Source organism: Somniosus microcephalus, chromosome 16, assembly GCF_052327205.1.
Source record: "Somniosus microcephalus isolate GS21.2 chromosome 16, FLI_Smic_1.0, whole genome shotgun sequence".
Taxonomy (NCBI): domain Eukaryota; kingdom Metazoa; phylum Chordata; class Chondrichthyes; order Squaliformes; family Somniosidae; genus Somniosus; species Somniosus microcephalus.
The window spans coordinates 103,096,205-103,113,048 of record NC_141002.1 but is presented as its reverse complement, the minus strand read 5'-3'; the positions used below and the strand labels follow the sequence as shown (position 1 = coordinate 103,113,048).

Genomic DNA, 16,844 nt, shown 5'->3' with positions numbered 1-16,844 from the left:
GTCCAGTGGCAGGGGCACTGAACTGCTCTGTCTTGGATGGTGTCGAGCTTCTTGAGTGATGTTGAGGCTCCACCAATCCAGGCAAGTGGTGAGTATTCCATCACACTCCTGATTTGAGCCTTGTAGGTGGTTGGGAGGCTTTGAGGGGTTAAGAGCACCCAGTCTCTAGCTGGTCTTGTAGCCATCATGCTGATAAGTCTGGTCCGGTTTAGTTTCTAGTCAATGATAACCTGAAAGATAGAGGGACTTGGCAGTGGTGGCATCCATTGAAAGTCAAGGAGGGAAGGCTGGGATTTCTCTTGTTTGAGATGGTCGTTATGTGGCATGAATGCTACCAGCCCAAGCCTGGATGTTATCCAGATCCTGTTGTAGGCTGGCAGGGGCTGCTTCATTATTGGAGGAGTTGTGAATGGAGCTGAACACTATGAAATCAGCCCCACTCCTGACTTTCTGGAGGGCTGGTTGTTGATGAAGCAGCTGAAGATTGCTGGGTCAATGCTGCTTCCCTGAGGTATGCCTGCAGTGATGTCCTGAGACTCTGATGACTGACCGCCAACAACCTCGGCCATCTTCCTTTGTGCCAAATACGACTCTGGCCGTGGGAGGGTTTCCCCTTTGACCTCCATTGAGCTCCGTTTTGCTCGGGCTCAATGGTGCCACACTCGGTCGAATGCTGCCTTTGTCGTGGGCTTCTGCTCTCCCATCTCCTCGGCTATTCAGCTGATGTGTCCATGTCTGGATCAAAGCTGTGAGGAGGTCTGGAGCCAAGTGGTTCTGGCAGAACCCAAACTAAGCATCAGTGAGCAGGCTATTGGTGAGTAGGTGTCTCTTGATGGCACTATTGATGACTCCTTCCATCACTTTACTGATTGGGAGGCGACTGATAGGACAGGCAATTGCTGTCCTTAGATTTATCCTGTTCTTTATGGATAGGACTTACCTGGATACTCTTCCACCAATTTGGAAAAGGTGCACTTATATTTCTGACTCGCCAGTGTTAAACACCGTTGATTTTTCGATGTGAAGCATGAATTCTAGGGCAAGAATTAGCACTCGTTTTGTACTGACACCACTTGTACAAAGACGTTTCTCCTGACCTCTTTCCTCACTCTCTCAGTGACAATTATACATTGATGGCCCCTCGTCACCGTGAATTGTCCTGTGTTTTTTTTTCCTCCAGCCCCAACCAGCGAACCAACGCTCCTCTCTCCTGATGGTGTGACGGACACCAGCATATCACTCAAGTGGCGGCCCCCTGAACGTATTGGAGCAGCGGGGCTAGACGGTTACCTCATTGAGTACTGCATTGAAGGAAGTAAGCCCGTCTTGTCCACAAATGCCTTAATGATAAGTAATGTGCATGGGAATTGCTAGATGAAAAATACCTGGGTCCATCTGGTTCACCTTCTACCATCCTGTAGTCACATGATCCAACGATAATGGAGTCGTTGACCAATCACAGCGATCAATCTCGATCAATGAGTCTACAAGAGACCCAGACATGAGGCGAGGAAAACCACTAGTGGTGGAGAGCTTTGGGGACCAGGGGTCCAAAGTCACCTGTTCCTCCCGAGCTCGCTGCACTCCCCACACGTCATGTCTCCAATTACTCACATACTGCATCCCAAAATGTTATTTTATCTTAGTCAATTTAGCTTTAATGGATGTCTTAAGGCATTTTAGATCATTTGAGAGCTTTGCAGCTTCAGTCAACCTCTTTGCAACATGATTTGAACCCAGCAGAGTGATTGGCCAGCTTGGGTTTAGTTCAGTTTGGGCAACTTCCATTTGACTTGAGTGGAGCTGAGCCAACTGCTGGACAAAGCTGGCATATGACAAAGAGCATAAATATGTGCATACAGACACTCAGGCTGCCGAAACCGCACTTTTGAAAACCTAAGTGATCCCCAAAAGTGCTTCATTTGCCAATTATTTGCCCATTCTGCAAGTTTATTAACGTCCTCCTGTAATTTGCTGCAGTCCTCCTCAGTATTGACTATCCCCCCCCCCCAATTTGGTATCATCTGTAAATGTAGTCATTGTGTTTTTGATTCCAAAGTCTAAATCGTTAATGTAAATTGTGACCAGCAGTGGTCCCAGCACTGATCCTTGTGGAACATCACTTCCCTTTTCCTTCTTTTGTTTCGATCCAGCGAATGAGTGGATTGCATCGAACAGTAAGCTGACCGATAAAACCAAGTACACGATAAATGGCCTCCCGACCGGGGAGAAGATCTACGTGAGAGTAAAGGCTGTGAACGCGGCTGGTGAAAGCCCCCCGATCTGTATAACGCAAGCCATTCTAGTCAAAGAAGTCGTGGGTGAGCAGCCTTCTCTGTTTGAGAATGAGTTAATTCGCTATACTGACGTCAACACCAAAGGAAACTCCTCCAGATCCGGGAAAACTCCGTAATAAAGAATCAGACCGTCTGGGCGGCTGGGCTTAGAGACCTGGCCAGTTTATTTTGGTGTTGCTGTTGGCTGCAGGAGATGTGTGAATCGGGAGCCTCTCCGTATAAGGACAAGGGTCTAGTCATGCTACATGTTTGTATGTCTGCATTAGGCTGTGTAGGTGCTTGTGGATGTTAGTCTGTGTGTGTGTACATTTAGGTGTCCACATATGTACATCTATGTGTGATTCTATAATTGCCTGAGTTTGTCTCTGTGAGTGTGTGTGTGTGTGTGTGTCTGTGTGAGTGTGTGTGTATGTGAGTGTGTGAGTGTGTCGCTGAGTGTGTGTGTGTGTGTGTGTGTATGTAAGTGTGTGTGTATCTGTGAGTGAGTGTGTGTGTGAGTATGTGTGTGTGTATCTGTGAGTGTGTGTGTGTCTGTCTGTGTGTGTGTGTGAGTGTATCTGAGTGAGTGTGTGTGTGTGTGTGTGAGTGTATCTGAGTGAGTGTGTGTGTGTGTATGTGTGTGTGTATGTAAGTGTGTGTGTGTGTATCTGTGTGTGTGTCTGAGCATGCAGGTGCAGCAGGCAGTTAAGAAGGCAAATGATATGTTGGCCTTCGTAGCGAGAGGGTTTGAGTACAGGAACAAGGATGTCTTGCTGCAGTTGTACAGGGCCTTGGTGAGACCACACCTCGAGCATTGTGTGCAGTTTTGGTCGCCTTATCTGAGGAAGGATGTTCTTGCCATGGAAGGAGTTCAGCGAAGATTCACCAGACTGATACCTGGGATGGCAGGAATGACATATGAGGAGAGATTGGGTCGATTGGGCTTGTACTCGCTGGAGTTTAGAAGAATGAGAGGGGATCTCATTGAAAACTTATAAAATTCTAACAGGACTGGACAGACTAGATGCAGGAAGGATGTTTCTGATGGCCGGGGAGTCCAGAACCAGGGGTCACAGTCTAAGGATAAGGGGTAAGCCATTTAGGACAGAGATGAGGAGGAATTTCTTCACCCAGAGAGTGGTGAACCTGTGGAATTCTCTACCACAGAGGGCAGTGGAGGCCAATTCATTCATTAAATATATTCAAGAAAGAGTTGGATATATTTCTTAAGGCTAAAGGGATCAAGGGATATGGGGAAAAGGCAGGGACAGGGTACTGAATTTGGATGATCAGCCATGATCTCATTGAATGGCAGAGCAGGCTCGAGGGGCTGAATGGCCTACTCCTGCTCCTATCTTCTATGTTTCTATGTGAGTGTGAGTGTGTGGTGTGTGTGTCTCTGTGAGCGTGTGAGTGTGTGGTGTGTCTCTGTGAGTGTGCGAGTGCCTGTGAGAGTGTGTCCCTGATCTTCACAGACACAGATGTTGTTAGAATTTGCTAATTGCTGTGTGATCTATCGTTCACCTCTTTCAGAACCCCCCAGAATCCGTCTCCCTCGGCTGCTGAAGCAAACGTACATTCGCAGAGTTGGTGAACCCCTGAATCTGCTGATCCCTTTCCAGGTAGGGGCTGCGTTCCGGGGGCGAGGGCTTGTATCTCTGTCAACTTAAACCTGCCAGTCAATCATCGTGCCCATTGGGGTAGCTCTCGACTTTGTGCGATAGTGTAAAACTGGCAATAGCGAATCGGCAGCCCGCTTTACTACCCTGCCCATTTTTATTTGCATTGACTTCAACGGAAAAATAAAAAATCGTGGAGAGATGTAAAGCAGGCGGCCGATTCGCTATCACCCGTTTTACACAATCTCACAAAGCCAAGATCTACCCCCAACTTTTTCCAACATGACTTCACCTTATTTTGAATGGAACAAGACACCAAAAAAAAGTGATTGAGGGAAATCTCTGCCTTCACGTCCCGGGCACAAACCTGGTGGCTTGTCCGCTCGTTGTAGGACCTGCCAGCTTTTACATAAGAACATAAGAAATAGGAGCAGGAGTCGGCCAATCGGCCCCTCGAGCCTGCTCCACCATTCAATAAGATCATGGCTGATCTGATCCTAACCTCAAATCTTCTATCACTCTCCATCCCACCCGAACCCATGTGATCTCCCGGGAGAGGCGAAAAACCAGATAAAAAACCCAATGGCCAATTTGGGAGAAAAAATCTGGGAAATTCCTCTCTGACCCATCTAGGCGATCGAAACTCTTCCAGGAGATCACTCTGTCCCTATATTTTCTGCAGTACTTACCTTCTGTAAAGGCAATCTCCACCTCAGCCAGGAACAGGAATAAAACCATCTCCTGAAATCTAATACAGAATTAGAACACAAGAAGTAGGAGCAGAACCAGGCTACACGGCCCCTGGGCCCGCTCCACTACCCACAGGGCCATGACCATTCCGAACCTAGACTCATGTCCAATTTCCTGCCCGCTCCCCGTAACCCTTAATTCCCTTTACTTCTAGGAAACTATCTATTTCTGTTTTTAAATGTATTTAATGATGTAGCTTCCACAGCTTTCTGGGGCAGCAAATTCCACAAACCTACCACCCTCTGAGTGAAGAAGTTTCTCCTCATCTCAGTTTTGAAAGAGCAGCCCCTTATTTTAAGATTATGCCCCCTAGTTCTAGTTTCACCCATCATTGGGAACATCCTCACCGCATCCACCCGATCAAGCCCCTTCACAATCTTATATGTTTCAATAAGATCGCCTCTCATTCTTCTGAACTCCAATGAGTAGAGTCCCAATCTACTCAACCTCTCCTCATATGACCACCCCCTCATCCCCGGGATTAACCGAGTGAACCTTCTTTGTACTGACTCAAGAGCAAGTATTTTCATCTCATGCAGTCACTGGCTCAGTGGGCTGCACCCTCACCACAGAGTCTGAAGGTCGTGGGTTCGAGTCCCACTCCAGGAGACTTGAGCACAAAATCCAGTTTGACACTCGAGTGCAGTGCTGAGGGAGCGCTGCACTGTCGGAGGTGCCGTCTTTCGGATGAGACATAAAACCGAGGCCCTGTCTGCTCTCTCAGATGGACCTGAAAGATCCCATGGCACAATTTCGAAGAAGGGGAGATCTCCCCAGTCTACTGGGCCAATATTTATGTCTCAATCATACCACAAAGACAGGTTAAACCGGTTGCTTATCTCATTCCTTTTACAGTGGGACCTTGCTGTGTGTAAATTGGCAGCTGCATTTGCCCAGCCTGTAAAGTGCTTTGGGACGTCCTGAGGATGTGAAATTGACTCCCGGCCTCAACAGCTTTTTGGGGGAGGAGAGTTGCAGATTTCCGGTTATCCCTGGTGTCCTGGCGAATATTTATCCCTCAACCAACATCACTAAAACAGATTATCTGGTCATCATCACGTTGCTGTTTGTGGGAGCTTGCTGTGCGCAAATTGGCTGCTACGTTTCCTACATTACAACAGTAACTACACTTCAAAAAGTACTTCATTGGCTGTAAAGTGCTTTAGGGTGTCCTGGAATCGTGAAAGGTGTTATAGAATTGCAAAATCTTTTCTTTCATTCTATTGATTTAAGTGAGAATGTGTTCTGTTCTGCCAGATTACCAGCCAAGTGGTTAAGGTGAAAATGACCCCCCATGACCTCTAAACACACAAAGATATCCAGCCCAATTCTGTTCCGCTGTATGAACCTTGTTCGCTTTTCACTGTCGTGCACTCTCTATGATTCATTCTGCGCCTGAGGGAAGGAGGTAACCACAGAAGTGAAGTTCTGCAATCTCTCTGCCCAACCCCTTGGCTGCCATTGAGCAAGCTCTCCCGGGGTAGCAGGCTGAGGGAGTGTTTCCACCATCCAAGGTCTTGCATGTCACACCAACATTAAAGTTGATGTATAAATTCTGGGCCCCACCCAACTCCTGAGAAAAGCAGACCGAGACCCCCAGCCCCACCGCCCGCACCCCCACGAGGGATCCCAACCTTCCAGGATTGGCCTGGAGTCTCCGGGAATTGAAGATTAATCCCCCGGACACTGCTGCCAGTCGCTGAAGGTAAGCATGCAGGTGCAGCAGGCGGTTAAGAAGGCAAATGGTATGTTGGCCTTCGTAGCAAGAGGGTTCGAGTACAGGAACAAGGATGTCTTGCTACAGTTGTACAGGGCCTTGGTGAGACCACACCTTGAGTATTGTGTGCAGTATTGGTCACCTTATCTGAGGAAGGACGTTCTTGCCATGGAAGGAGTGCAGCAAAGATTCACCAGGCTGATACCTGGGATGGCAGGAATGACGTATGAGGAGAGATTGCATCGATTGGGCTTATACTCGCTGGAGTTTAGAAGATTGAGAGGGGATCTCATCGAAACCTATAAAATTCTGTCAGGCCTAGACAGACTAGATGCTGGAAGGATGTTCCCGATGGTCGGGGAGTCCAGAACCAGGGGTCATAGTCTAAGGATAAGGGGTAGGACATTTAGGACTGAAATGAGGAGGAATTTCTTCACCCAGAGAGTGGTGAACCTGTGGAATTCTCTGCCACAGAGGGCGGTGGAGGCCAGTTCTTTAATATATTCAAGAAAGAGTTGGATATATTTCTTAAGGCTAAAGGGATCAAGGGATATGGGGAGAAGGCAGGGACAGGGTACTGAATTTGAATGATCAGCCATGATCGCATTGAATGGCGGAGCAGGCTCGAGGGGCCGAATGGCCGACTCCTGCTCCTATCTTCTATGTTTCTATGTTTCTAAACACCGGGAGAACAATCACAGGGGCGTTAAAAAAAAGTTGTGTGGTTTTTTATTTTGCCATTTTATTGGAACATATTAATTATGAAAATATTGGTGTGGGAAGGGACAGGTGGTCATTTGACTGACGGTCGAGAATCAATCGGGTAATGAAGCGTCGCTTCGCTTTCCAATGGGTGTGGGGAGGCGGGGCTCGGCGGGGATGGACGTGTCGGGCAACCAATGGTGGGAGAGTGAGGGCGGGGCAGTTGGCAGTCATGTGACAACCTCCAGGAATACATCCAACCAGAGTTGGCAACCCGCTCCCCCACCCCCCTCTCCCCCATCCCCCTCTCCTCATCTCCCTCTCCCCCATCTCCCTCTCCCCCATCCCCCTCTTCTCCATCCCCCACCCTTACACTGAGGGGCTAGTCTCGCACTGCAGCGGTTTGGCAACGCGTAGAATGTAACTCCAACGAGGCATCATACTGGGCATGAGCGGCATCCGGAGACGGGGGGGGGAGGGTCCATGAACTATTTAATTTGATCACTTTCTTAATATCTAAACAAAGTTGCTTTTGTTGGGGTCCGGACCAGCTGGAATGCTCCTCTGTGCCCCAGCAGGAAAGCTGCAGCCTCCCTTACCCCCCAGCACCCACCCCGCCAACACCCCCATCTGTCCTGTGAGACCCCCCACCCCCGAAGCCCCCTCTCCCCACGTCTCACCTTCTTGCCGGCGAGCCTCCCCTTGGCGGCCTCCAGCCGCCTGGTTTTTTCCACTCCCGCCAGCCGGCCAGCCTGCTGCTGCTTTCCAGATGTTTCGGGCGGGCAGCAGGCCGGCGGCAGGTGGATGAGGTCCGGGCACTGCCCCCCCCCCACCCCCCGGAAACTCGCTGGGAGTCAAAATCGACCCCCGGCCATTTTAATTTACATCATGAGATCACAGGTTGACGTAAAAAATCTCATGGTTCTATTTCGAAGACGAGCAGGAGAGTTCTCCCCGGTGTCCTGGCCAATATTTATCACTCAATCAACATCACTTAAAACAGATTATCCGGTCATTATCACATTGCTGTTTGTGGGATCTTGCTATGCACAAATTGGCTGCCGTGTTTCCTGCATTACAACACTTCAAGAGTACTTCATTGGCTGTGAAGTGCTTTGGGACATCCTGAGGTGGTGAAATGCACTGGAGAAATGCAAGTTCTTTTCTTTCTGTGGTAGGACCTTGCAGCAGTCACAATGCGAAGGAGCTCCTTCCATCCATTGCTACAAAAATGAGCGTTGAAGCAGAGTTGGGTCATGCACTGATGTATGCAAATTAACCTTTTATTACCAGGGTAAACCAAGGCCAAAGGTTAAGTGGACAAAGGATGGAAGTCCCTTGGACTTGAATACAGTCAGCATCCGCAACACGGAATCAGACACGGTGCTGTTCATCCGCAAAGCTGAGCGGAACAATTCGGGCAACTATGAGCTAAGAGTCCAGGTGGAGAAGATAGAGGACAAGGCCACAATAATCATTCAGATAGTGGGTATGTAATCCAGCATTACACCATTGCATGGCTACACATCCCTGCGACTTGGTGGCTCGATATAGAGAGCGGCAGGTCGCTTGGGGTCAAGCTATGTTAATGCTGCGTTCCATTTACCTGAAATCCTTGCTCTGTTTGATGTGAGCCTCTTCTGGCCCAATATTATTGGTCTTTCAGAGGAGCCAGCCATTGGCTCAGTGGTAGCCATTCCCACCTCCGAGTCAGATGATCTCCAGTTCGAACCCCGCTCCAGACAGTCCCGGCGAGTGGAGATCGGGGCTCCGGCACAGAATTCCGGGTTGGCACTCAGTGGGATCCTCGCGTCCAGTGGTTGTGGGTGTGGGTGCCCCCCGCCATCGTGTGGGATTGTGGGAGCCCATAAACCCTCCACCCCCCCCACCCCCCCTTCCCCATTGGCTGGTATATAGATGAAAGTGCGTTTACGTTGACTGTTACTCAGCCCACGAATCCTTCCACTGTTTCAGTGTGTGCCAAGGGAAGACCGCGAAGATACAAAAATAACAACAACGCCACCCTGCCAGACTGTTAGTCAGCCTGCAAATATCACTAAAATAGATTATCTGGTCGTTATCGCATTGCTGTGTATGGGAGCTTGCTGTGTGCAAATTGGCTGCTGTGTTTCCTACATTACAACAATGACTCCACTTCAAAAGTACTTCATTGGCTGTAAAGCGCTTTGGGTGGTGAAAGGTGCTATAGAAATGCAAGCCTTTCTTTGAATGCTTTCAAAACAACAACCTCTCTGAGACACGGATTTGCTGGACAAAAGATGTAGAAATCTATTTTCCTCTTTTGAACATTAGCGATGGAAGGGTAAATGTAGCGCAGTGAATTTTTCCTCTCTCTCAGAGAGCTAATAGCAGGAGGGTGAGGGATCTTGGATCCCTGGTATTGGTAGGAGGTAGTCTTGGGTGGGGAGTAGGTTGAAACTTGCATATCTAGTATGGGTGGTATATAGGCTTGGGATGAAGATAGCCTAAACGTTTTATCCCCAGTATGAATGAGAGGCACTCTGGAAATGTGATCCTTGGTAATGGAGAGAAGTATACTTGGTTGGCAAGTAGCCTGAATCTTGGATCCCTGATATGGGCGGAAGGTCGGCTTGAGGTGGATGTAGGCTATAGTTTGGATCCCTGGAGCGAGATGGGCTACGTCATGGAGATCTGGTGCAGGAAGCTGGAAGAAATCTCAAGCGTCTTTGAGGTATAATTGTGGGGGTTTGGGGGTGGGTAGAAAATGATTATTATTTAGTGGATTGTATTTTAGTGTTTACAGGCGGCTGTGACAATGGATAAGGATATGAGCTGCACCACAGCAGAAGGGAAGCAGAGGTACAGGGAATTATGGCAGAAATAAACATGCCAAATGAGGAAACGTGTGAATGGTAGAAGAAGAGAAACGGTTGCTTTAATGAATTGTTTCCACAGAAAAACCTGGTCCACCAGCAGTTGTGAAAATTGTCGATGTTTGGGACACCAATGTTGAGTTGGAATGGACACCACCAAAGGATGATGGGAATGCCACTATCACGGGATACACGATTCAAAAAGCTGATAAGAAGACCATGGTAAGTGTGAAATGGGATCTCTGAGGTCAAGGAGCATATCTGGAATGTTAAACCTTCTCAACTTCTCTCTGTTGGAAAGGTGAATTCTGAGAGTAAGATAAAGAGCTGGGTCTCTCGCTATTTGATGTTAAAATGTCCGCATGCCTCCAAACATTTTCTTTCAGAAATGGAGAGAGGGAAGTGAACTCAACCGCTTGGTTGCGTTAAAATGTTCTGCGGTTCAAGAAGAAGGCCCACCACCACCACCTCGGGGCAATAAGGGATGGGCGATAAATGCTGGCATTGCCAGCGATGCCCATATCCTGGGATTGAACTAAAAACAAATCATAAGAACATAAGAATTGGAGCAGGAGTCGGCCATACAGCCCCTCGAGCCTGCTCCGCCATTCAGTAAGATCATGGCTGATCTTCGACCTCAACTCCACTTTCCCGCACTATCCCCATATCACTTGATTCCCCTAGAGTCCAAAAACCTATCGATCTCAGTCTTGAATATACTCAGACTCCGCATCCACAGCCCTCTGGGGCAGAGAATTCCAAAGGTTCACCACCCTCTGAGTGAAGAAATTCCTCCTCATCTCGGTCTTAAATGGCCGACCCCTTATCCTGAGACTGTGACCCCTGGTTCTAGACTCTCCAGCCAGGGGGAAACAACCTCTCAGCATCTACCCTGTCAATCCCCCTCAGAATCTTATATGTTTCAATGAGATCACCTCTCATTCTTCTAAACTCCAGAGAGTATCGGCCCAAACTACTCAATCCCTGTGTGCTCACTAAACCTGCCCCTATTGTTAATGATAAGCCAGAGGTGTTCAAACTGCCATCTGCAGGTGCTTCACGAGGCTAGGAGGTCCATCCCAGGAAACTCGGGATTAACTCAGTCCCTACTTGCGGTCATAGTTCTTGATCGCTGGCGTGTCCGGTTTGGATTTCTTGGGCCTGGAGGTTTGGGAAGGGGGCTGTTGCTGTTGCCTCATTGGTGGAGGAATCCCTAAATCAGAGCCCCGAGATCTGCTGGTATCAGCAGCTTGAGTTTGATGCAGATTAATACTGGCCTGTAAGGCTCCAAGGAATGTACCCAACTGGCTCATGAAGACAAAAGACTTGGATACTCAAGGGATACGGGGATAGGGCAGGAGGGTGGAGCTGAGGTAGAAGATCAGCCCTGATCTTATTGAATGGCGGAGCAGGCTCGAGGGGCTGAATGGCCTACTCCTGCTCCTAGTTATTATGTTCTTGTGTTATGTATAAGGGGCATAATTTCAAACTTTGCAGATGACACAAAACTCGGAAATGTAGTAAACAATGAGGAGGATAGAAGCAGACGTCAGGAGGACATGGACAGACTGGTGAAATGAGCAGACACGTGGCAGATGAAATTTAATGCAGAAAAATGTGATGTGATGCATTTTGGTTGGAAGAATGAGGAGAGGCAATAAAAACTAAATGGTACAGGTTTAAAGGAGGTGCAGGAACCGAGAGACCTCGAGGTTCACATACACAAATCTTTGAAAGTGGCAGGACAAGTTGAGAAGGTTGTTAAAAAGGTATCTGGGATCCTGGGCTTTATAAATAGAGGCAGAGAGTACAAAAGCAATGAAGTTATGCTAAACCTTTATGAATCACAGGTTAGGCCTCAGCTGGAGTATTGTGTCCAATTCTGGGCACCGCACTTTAGGAAGGATGTCAAGGCCTTGGAGACCGTGCAGGGGAGATTGACCAGAATGGTACCAGGGATGAGGGATTTCAGTTATGTGGAGAGACTGGAGAATCTTGGATTGTTCTCCTTAGAGCAGATAAAGTTAAGGGGAGATTTAATAGAGGAGAAATTGTTTCCACTGGCAGGAGGGTCAGTAACCAAAGGACTCAGATTGAAGATAATGGCAAAAAGTTCCAGGGCGGAAATGAGGAGTATTTATTTTTTACGCAGCGAGTTGTTGTGATCTGGAATGCGCTGCCTGAAAGGGCGGTGGAAGCAGATTCAATAGTAACTTTCAACAGAAAATTGGATAAATACTTGAAAAAGAGAAGTTTGCAGGGCTATGGGGAAAGAGCAGGGGGAATGGGATTAATAGGAGAGCTCTTTCAAAGAGCCGGCACAGGCACGATGGGCCAAATGGCCTCCTCCTGTGCTGGAAGATGCTATGATTCTAGACTGATAGCACTGCTGTGATCCTCATATTCGCATGTTCTTTGGTGCAAAGACCTAATACCTCTGTCGTGTTACAGGAGAAGAACAGGAAAGACAGCAACAGATTTGATGCTGTGATTGTTGCTTTCCCTCTGTAGGATTGGTACACGGTGATCGAGCACTACCACAGAACCAACTGCGTCATAAATGATCTCATCATTGGAAACGAGTATTACTTCAGAATCTTTTCCGAGAATATGTGCGGACTGAGTGACGAGGCCATGAGAACGAAGAACAGCGCCATGATTCAGAAGGAGGGTCTGTTTAAATGCTCCGGCGCAATGATTCCTTGTGTAGTCACTTTCTAAGGGGCTGCTCTGGGCAAGAAGATTTGGCCCTTCCCCCCGCTCCATCTCTGACCTGCGCTCCTGTCTAAAGAGGCTCCCCCATAGGAGAAGCGGCTCGCAAAGACTACCCATAGTACAAGAGTGCTGATGATGGCCTTTTGTTAATCAATCAGAATTCTCCATCTTAAACACTCGTCCATTCTGTATTTGCAATGTCCCATCACTAAATCTCATTAGCTTTTTGGACTCCACACTAGTAGCAACATAGGAGCAGGGGCCTGTTCCGCCATTCAGTGCGATCGCGGCTGATCTGCACTTCAACCCCATTTACCCGCCTTTGCTCCCTATCCCTCGATACCCTTACCCAACAAAAATCTATCCATCTCGGTCTTCATAGTTCTAATCGACCCCCAGCATCCACAGCCTTTTGAGGGAGAGAGTTACAGATTTCCACTACCCATTGTGTGGAAAAAGTGCTTCTTGATTTCACTCCTAAACAACCTGGCTCTAATTTTAAGGTTCTGCCCCATTATTCTGGATTCCCCACCAGAGGAAATAGTCTCTCTCTATCAAGTCCTTTAATCATCTTAAACACCTTAATTAGATCGCCCCTTAATCTTCGAAACTCAAGGGAATACAAGCCCAGTCTGTGCAACCTGTCCTCAGAATTTAACCCTTTTAGCCCCGGTATCATTCTGGTGAATCTGGGCTGCACCCCCTCCGAGGCCAATATATCCTTCCTGAGGTGCGGGGCCCGGAACTGAACACAGTGACTCCAGATGGGGTCTGACCTAGGCTTTGTATTATTCTGCTGAATCTGCACAGCACCCCATCCAAGGTCAACAGAGCTAACCCTGTGTTGTGCCACGGTGCAAAAACTACTTAAGTGGCATCATATAAAATACACTGGCTTTCAATTCAACGTTTTCTAAGCTTTCGCACTCGAATGTTGGGGAGCCGGTTAGTGTCACATAATGTTACTTACTGTGGCTCGGCAACTATTGCCATAGATACCTTTAGGTAACTTTCTTGAGTATCTGCTCCCGGCACGTAGTCTCACTACGTCTGCGTAGGGGTTCAGAGAATCGGACGCAGTGGGCAGCATATCCGGATCCCGTCGCTCTTGATTTCTCTGGTCAATAAAATTGGACAATAGCCATATAATGCCTCTAGAGTCAACTACAGGAAACTCTTGATTTACCGGCACCCAAACAACCGGAAATCTCGGTTAACCGGCAAAATTCAGGAGTAGGTTCAGTTAAGTTTTTCTTCATATTAGTGGCCGTTTCTTGATTCTTGGCCGTGTAATCGGGGGTTCCTGCACTTGTTGCTAAGCAACAGGGACGCTTGGTCTGTGGCCGGGGTTCTTGCACCTGTTGCTAAGCAACAGGGAAGCCTGGATTTGTTGCTGTGTACGGAGCTCTCGTACCTTTTAACTATACCTCTCTGTAATCCGGACTTTTTGATAAACCGGCACCACGGTGGTCCCGTCGGTACTGGATAAAAAAGAGTTTCCTGTATTCCAATGCTCTCCAGGCCGACTTCTCACCTTGCACCTTCTGTAAACTCAGCCAAAACTCTGCTGCCCGTATCCTAACTCGCACCAAGTCCCGTTCACCCATCACCCACTGTGCTCGCTGACCTACATTGGCTTCCGGTTAAGCAAAGCCATTTAAAAAAAATTCTCATCCTTGTTTTCACATCCATCCAGGGCCTCGCCCCCTCCCTATCTCTCTAATCTCCTCCAGCCACACAACCCTCCGAGATCTCTGCGCTCCTCTAATTCTGCCCTCTTGAGCATCCCTGATTTTAATCGCTCCGCCATTGGCGGCCGTGCCTTCAGCTGCCGGGGCCCTAAGCTCTGGAATTCCCTCCCTAAACCTCTCCGTCTCTTTCTCCTCCTTTTAAGACGCTCCTTAAAACCGACCTCTTTGACCAAGCTTTTAGTCACCTGCCCTAATATCTCCTTAGGTGACTCGGTGTCAAGTTTAGTTTGATAATCGCTCCTGTGAAGCGCCCTGGGATGTTTTACTACATTAAAAGCACTGTATAAATACAAGTTGTTGCTGTTGTAATAATGTCACCGAACTTTGACTCGGGAGCAATGCAGCTCCAGTGGGTGCGATGTTCTAATTGCCATCATCTGTTGTAGGTTTGACGTTGAAGGTTCCCAAGTACAATGACTTTGATTTTAAAGAGATGCCCAAGTTTACCCACCCTTTGATCAACACTATAGCAGTGGCTGGATACAATGCTACCTTGAACTGCAGTGTGAGAGGCAACCCCAAGGTATTGGCACATTTTGGTGGGTCAATCTCCACATTTTGCACTGCGAAAAAAATGTCTTTAATATTATATCGCTCTAATTGCTATTGTCTAATGTGGTTTATCTTTCCTCGATATTAATTGTGCCCTCAGTCTTTACTCTCTGCAATTTATGACTGATTTGCAAAAGCTTCCTGCACTTCTGTATTTTTAATAATTGATTTGTCGTAAATAGATAGCATTTCTGGCTTTACCAGGCTCGCTGTGAGATGAGTACCAGTGTCCTGGAGCCAATATTTATTCCCTCAACCAACGTCACTAAAAAATACAGATAAGCCCAGATTTTGCGTTGAGTGTAACAGTGAGGCCGTCAACACTCGCCATTATATGGAGTAAATCGGACAGCAACTTCTGGACTATGCACATTCGCGGTTAAACGCGGAAATCCGGAAGTTGCGGTCCAAGTTATCCTGCTCCTCTGCAGGCTGCGCTATAACAGAACTTCGCCGATAAACTCGGCATTGAAAGACATGCAACGGTGTGAAGTTGTGGTACCTCCCCACTAGTTACCCACTAAATATGCCAGAAAAAGTTAGGGTTGGTTCATTCAGGTGTAGGTGAATTTTTAATGGCGTGATAAGTCACAATTACTGCCAAACAACCTCTCTGGCCCTAAAAATTTAATTTTACTAGTGTGGAGTCTCATTACTTTGTAATTTAATTAGTGTTGGAGATTTAGAAAAAAAAAATTTTTTTTTACTTTTTCTATCTGTCTTTTATCGCTCTCTCTTAATCCCATTTTTATTTCCCTCTCTTTATTTTGCTTTCTGTACATGATTTAAATCGAATTTATACATCCTGCTTTATACTTCCTGGTGTAGACTCTGTGGCCTAGAAATTGAGTAGCCTTAGCGCCGCATTTGAGGCGCTAGAGGGCCTAGCGCCGGAGTTATGGCCAGTTGGGAAATTGAGTGGGGCCCTTCCGTCGGCGTTAAGCCGGTAGCGCTGCGCCAGCACCGATGACGTCATCGGTGTGCGCAGCGTCCCGGTTGCCATGCCGACGGGCCCCAGCGCCGAAATTCAGTTGCGGCCGCCTCGCCCATGGCAGCCGCAACTAAGACTCTGGCAACCGAGTCTTCCCCGAGTTAGCGCCGGCGCATTAAGGTCGCGCGTCGGCCGGCCGCTTTCCCGCCGGCCGCCTGCCCGCACCTCCCTCCCCGGACTCCTCCACCCCCCCCCCCGCGGAACAGATGCGTCTGGCCTGCAAGCCCGGCACTTGTCCGAGGTGCCGGGCTCATTTTTTTCAATATTTGAACGGACAGCGGGCGGGTGCAGGCAGCTCCTCCTTAACTGAAGGAGGAGGCCTGCACTTCCCCAGCCTGCCGCACCGCATCGGGTCCCGCAGCGCCGGATTAGCGCCGCAATGCGGCAGTCAGCGCCCATTGGGAGGCGCTCACGCCCGCCAGTAGCGCCGGCAGCCGTCTGGGCGCGGCGCTACTGAATTTTTGGCGCGCGCAAGGAATTAGCGCCGGCGCTAAATTTCTGGCGCTAAAGCCCTGGCGCGGCGTCAACTCAATTTCTAGGCCTGTGTGTCTCAGTGAAGATTCTTCAATCTGATTGGTTGAAGAGCCTCTCTGTTTCGTGACCTGCTCACAGACACCACAGATGCCCTGTAGAGGGTGCCGCGCTGGATCAGACGCCGAATTTGAGCAAGTCTAAACTCAAAAGCCCGCCAAAACTCTGTGGGCAGCTGTCAGCGTAGTGAATGGCGAGCATCGTTCCTTCACAGCTGACCGCAAAATCTGGACCATTATCTCATTGCTGTTTGTGGGAGCTTGCTGTGCGTTTGACTGCAGTGTTTCTTACATTACAACAGTAACACTTCAAAAATAAAAAGTACTTCTGTGGCTGTAAACTGCTTTGGGATGTCCTGAGGTCGTGAAAGGTGCTAGATAAATGC

The 16,844-nt window shown here is 48.3% G+C and overlaps 1 protein-coding gene across 24 annotated transcripts in view; it reads left to right on the top strand.

Moving 5' to 3' along the window:
- The window catches only part of mybpc1 (myosin binding protein C1), a 140,183-nt gene that overhangs the window by 111,362 nt on the left and 11,977 nt on the right, over positions 1–16,844 (top strand). For all 24 annotated transcript variants that reach the window (XM_086009610.1, XM_086009614.1, XM_086009609.1 and 21 more), the window contains 7 exons: positions 1,181–1,315; positions 2,154–2,321; positions 3,810–3,898; positions 8,358–8,553; positions 10,002–10,141; positions 12,431–12,590; positions 14,772–14,908. In XM_086009610.1, coding sequence (XP_085865736.1) covers positions 1,181–1,315; positions 2,154–2,321; positions 3,810–3,898; positions 8,358–8,553; positions 10,002–10,141; positions 12,431–12,590; positions 14,772–14,908 — 1,025 coding nt within the window. The remainder of the gene's footprint in view (positions 1–1,180; positions 1,316–2,153; positions 2,322–3,809; positions 3,899–8,357; positions 8,554–10,001; positions 10,142–12,430; positions 12,591–14,771; positions 14,909–16,844) is intronic.